The following is a 4,230-nucleotide window of genomic DNA, read 5'->3' as shown; positions in this document are numbered from 1 at the left end:
AAATACAGGGAGGGTGGGAGACATGGCAAGGATCTGGCTGGCAGGTTAGAAAGGCACAGGCAAGAGGGACGTCTTGATTTCTTTTGCACTGCCAACATATTAAACCCCTCAAGTTTAACCCTCTTCAACTTTGAGGCTTTACCCCCCATTTAACGCATCTTTTCGAAGGAGGGCGAGGGGCGAGCACCTCCAGCGAAGGCTTCCCCTCCTCATTCAGCACGTCGGGATCTCGGGGAGCCGCTCCGACGACACGCCGGCCTCCGCTGGGTGCCAGTGACCCACACGGCTCTGGATATCGGGGCGGGAGGGCTGGAGGCAGCCCGGCGGGCGCTGCGGCTTTGCCCCGCGTACCCGCACAGCTCCGTTCCCAGCCGTGGACGTGCCTCCCCCACCCCCATCCCACCTCTCCCTCCCCTGCTCCCCCCGCGCCGAGGCCCGCACGCGGCGGCCGCCGCCGCCCCCCGCTCCACTTTCCCACGGCCGGCGGCGCGCGGCAGCGCCAACACCAACCCCCCCGCTTCCCGCCCCGCTCCCTGGCGAAGGGGCGGAGCTCAGCCACGGGCCCGCGGCAATTGGCTGAGGCCGGGGCGCCGGCTGCCAATGGGGGTGGCGGGGGCCACGCGTGGCAGTGCTGGGCGGCGGGCGGCGGCGGGCGTGCTCTGCCAGGCTGCCTGACCGGCTGCTGCCTGCGGCCCGCCTGGCTGCCTCGAGCCCTGCCCTGCCCTGCCCTGCCCGGCCCGGCCCGGCCCGGCCTGGCCGGGCCCGCCCGCCCTCCCTCCCCTCGGCGGGTAAGAGGCGAGCCGTGGGAACGCCATGGGGGAGACGGGCGCCGGACGAGGCGCGGGTCGTGCGCTGGGCGCTCTCCTCCCGCGCAGCGCACGCCGCCTCCCCGACGGCCGCCCGCGTCCCGCTGTGACCACCGCCGTGACCGCCGCCATCGCCATGAAGAGGGCGCACGCCGAGTACAGCTCCTCTGACAGCGAGGAGCTGGACGAGGCCATCGAGGTGGAGAAGGAGAGCGCGGACGAGAATGGGTGAGCGTGAGCCGGCCCCTGCCCTCAGCCCCGCGGAGCACCGGCACCCCCCGACCGCCTTCCCCGGGGTGGCGGTGCTTGTACTGACCGGTGTCCCGCTATTCCCTGCAGGAACCTGAGCTCGGCGGCGGGCTCCATGTCTCCCTCCACCACCTCGCAGATCCTGGCCAGGAAGAGACGCCGGGGGGTGAGTGTCTTCCCCCCTCAGCCCCGGTTACCCCTCAGTCCCGGCCGCCCGCCCCTGACCCTCTGCTTTCTGCCCTAGATCATCGAGAAGCGACGGCGCGATCGCATCAACAACAGCCTGTCCGAGCTGAGGAGGCTGGTGCCCAGCGCCTTTGAGAAGCAGGTAGCGCCCTGTGATCCTCCGCTCTGCCTCCCTGCTGTTCCCAGGAGGAAGGGTCACCCCTCTTTAACGTCTCTGAATCTGCCTAAACCGCGTCGTTCTTCCCCTTCTCTCCTAGGGATCGGCCAAGCTGGAAAAAGCAGAGATTCTGCAGATGACTGTTGATCACCTGAAAATGCTGCATACAGCAGGAGGGAAAGGTAAAGTTCTGTGCCTGACAGTAGGTGAGCAGCTCTGCAGAGAGGCTGCTGTGACAGAAGTGTGTGTCCTAGCATGGGGTGTGCGGAGTGCTGTGGGAGTGCTTGGAGAAAGTGAATGTAAACTCTCAGGTTTCATCAGGAATTTAGGACTTTCTTCTACTTGACAAGATTTGTGACATCACTAGCACTGAAGCGAGCTCTAGGTTGTTCTAGGGGAGAAACTGCAAGTCTCTACTGATGTGTCAGTACTGCTAGAAGGCTTTTGGCAACTTGGAAAACTCAGAGTTTTTGTTGTTGTCAAGTGCTTGTTTCTTGAACTTTTAGAAAGTTCAGAACAGAAACTAGAAAGAAATACAGGCTGAAATAAGTAGTGAAAAGAATTGGCATAAACGGTGAAATGCACTTTTAGGGAAAAAGTATGTTGTCTGCCTAATTCCCCTCTGATAAGTTAGGACTTGTGTTTCTAATGAAGTTCACTGCACTGTGGTTTTGCTTGCACTGGGGGAGACATGGAAAGAACAAAAGTACTTTCCTCCACTGCAGTGTGCAATTCCAGTTTGAAAATGGCAGTCTATAGCTGGTATTGGGACTTGCAGCATCACAGCACAGATATAAAAGAAAAGCTTGTTAGACAGAAAAGAAGGGGGGAAAAAAAAAGGAGCTTGGCAGCTAATCTATGGTTGGGAATACTAACCACATCCAAGTGAAATATGCTTATAGGGGAGGGTGGAGTGGGGAGGCTGCATGCAGACAGCGACTAGAAAACAGCATCTTGAGACTCCATTCTTTGTTCTCTTAGGTTATTTTGATGCTCATGCTTTGGCTATGGACTATCGGAGTCTGGGCTTTCGAGAGTGCCTGGCTGAAGTTGCTCGATACCTGAGCATTATAGAGGGTCTGGACGCCTCTGATCCTCTGCGAGTTCGCCTTGTGTCTCATCTCAACAACTATGCCTCTCAGCGGGAAGCAGCGAGTAGTGCACACACTGGCATTGGACACATTCCTTGGGGCAGTGCCTTTGGACATCATCCTCACTTATCTCACCCGTTGCTGCTGGCTCAAAATGGGCATGGTAATACCAGTACTACAGCATCTTCTGCAGAACCACATCACCAGACCAGAATTGCTGCCCCGCATGCTGAAACTTCCTCACTCAGAGTGCCCCCAAATGGCAGCGTTGGACCAGTGCTCCCTGTGGTCACATCTACTACCAAACTGTCTCCTCCTCTCCTCTCCTCCATGGCATCTCTGTCTGCGTTCCCTTTTTCGTTTGGCTCCTTCCATCTGCTGTCCCCCAACATGCTGAGCCCATCTACACCAACGCAGTCAGCAGCCCTTAGCAAACCATACAGACCCTGGGGGACTGAGATTGGAGCCTTCTAAGAACTTTTTAGTGAGGGTGGGGAAGCCTACAAGCCTAGCTGAGCTGGGTTATGCTACGGTTAAAGTTGAAGTTCTTAATAACTGGGACAAAGGTACAGCTTCACCTTAACTAAGTTTGTCTGAAAGCTAGCTCTTTGGATTTTTCTTTTTTTTTTTTCCCTACAGTTTTGTATTAGCAATTTTGTTAGGATTTTTTTTTTTGATGGTTGCTAAAGTTGTCCAAAAATAAAATTACAATAGTGGTTGTTAACACTTGTGTTAGATCTGTGCTGAGGATTTAAATCACTTTTGTAAACAATTTCTTTCAAATATTTCATTTTTCCTGAGTATGTCAGACTGCCTTTTTCTGAAGATATATCACCTAGTATTGTTAGCAGCAGCTTGTTCATTTTTTCAAGACCATTCTGCTCAGTGCTAACGAGCTGTGGTTTTGTGTTTTGACATTGAGATGTTCTAGAAAGAATTACTCTTTTTGTAAACTATATTTGAGTCTTGCATTTCTGAACAGAGTGTTGACAAATCAGTTGGACCAGCTTTTATCTGAGAGCTCAATTTCTATTTCTTCTGCAGTGGTTTGGTCTTATTCTATTCCCTAGTGGACAGTTTCTCACATCTGTAACATTATTTCTTCCACCAAAAGGAGCAGCGTGAGCAAACTCTGGGGTGGGGAGGGTACGCAAGCCAAATTACATGCTGTGTGGTGGTGGGTTTAGTTGCTGGGGAGTGAAGAGGGAGAGGGAGGAAGGTTGTCACCTGCAGTAGTCTTCCAGCCGGAGCTGGACATATGTGTATTCATTTCATAGGGCCAGATTCTGCTCTGAGTTACAGTGGAGTGATTGTTCTATTGCCCTGTATTCTTTGGTAGCTGAGGTCAGACTCCTTTCGCTGTGCGAGCTTCAGACTTGCACCTGAAGTGTATAATGCTGGTATTTAAATAGCCAATGGAGTAGTACAGCAGGAACCTGTTCAGTGCACAGCCTTGTTACTTAACAGATACATTCTAACCCATTGATTTTTCTGTGGTGATTTGCTTTTAGGTGCGGGTCAGTGACACCCCTCATTTTGTAAGTGCTCTGTTGCATTCTTGTGTGCGTGAGTGTGTGTGCATGTACATCTATATTTTGGTTGGTTTCATAAGAATCTTAATCTGAACAGGTTTATCTAGTGAGTTCCACTGGACAGGGCTTGACTGCTCTTGTATTTGTGTTGTGGTTAAATAAAGGAGAAAGAACAAAGTATTTTAAACTACATGCTTGTCTGATATATA

The 4,230-nt window shown here is 53.1% G+C and overlaps 1 protein-coding gene across 2 annotated transcripts; it reads left to right on the top strand.

Annotated features, from left to right (window-relative positions):
- The first annotated feature begins 927 nt into the window (after positions 1-927).
- HEY1 (hes related family bHLH transcription factor with YRPW motif 1) lies at positions 928-3,814 on the top strand. Of its 2 annotated transcripts, none has more exons than XM_080610482.1 (5): positions 928-1,034; positions 1,146-1,221; positions 1,300-1,383; positions 1,499-1,580; positions 2,380-3,814. In XM_080610482.1, exons 1-5 carry the CDS (start codon positions 943-945, stop codon positions 2,961-2,963), a joined length of 918 nt encoding a protein of 305 aa, XP_080466608.1. In that variant the 5' UTR covers positions 928-942; the 3' UTR covers positions 2,964-3,814. The 2 variants fall into 2 exon arrangements, with proteins under 2 accessions (XP_080466608.1, XP_080466607.1); XM_080610481.1 differs by having other exon boundaries at positions 1,300-1,419.
- The last annotated feature ends 416 nt before the right edge of the window (positions 3,815-4,230 follow it).

Source organism: Psittacula echo (genome assembly GCF_963264785.1).
Source record: "Psittacula echo genome assembly, chromosome: 2".
Taxonomy (NCBI): Eukaryota; Metazoa; Chordata; class Aves; order Psittaciformes; family Psittacidae; genus Psittacula; species Psittacula echo.
Note: the sequence above shows the minus strand (reverse complement) of the source record. Positions and strands in the feature narration are given on the sequence as shown.

Bases quoted from the DNA above. Each gene is read 5' to 3' on its own strand.
- HEY1 (XM_080610481.1), top strand. From the start codon at position 943: ATGAAGAGGGCGCACGCCGAGTACAGCTCCTCTGACAGCGAGGAGCTG. The intron at 1,222-1,299 runs GTGAGTGTCTTC...TTTCTGCCCTAG, and splicing joins CCAGGAAGAGACGCCGGGGG to ATCATCGAGAAGCGACGGCG. The intron at 1,581-2,379 runs GTAAAGTTCTGT...TTGTTCTCTTAG, and splicing joins GCATACAGCAGGAGGGAAAG to GTTATTTTGATGCTCATGCT.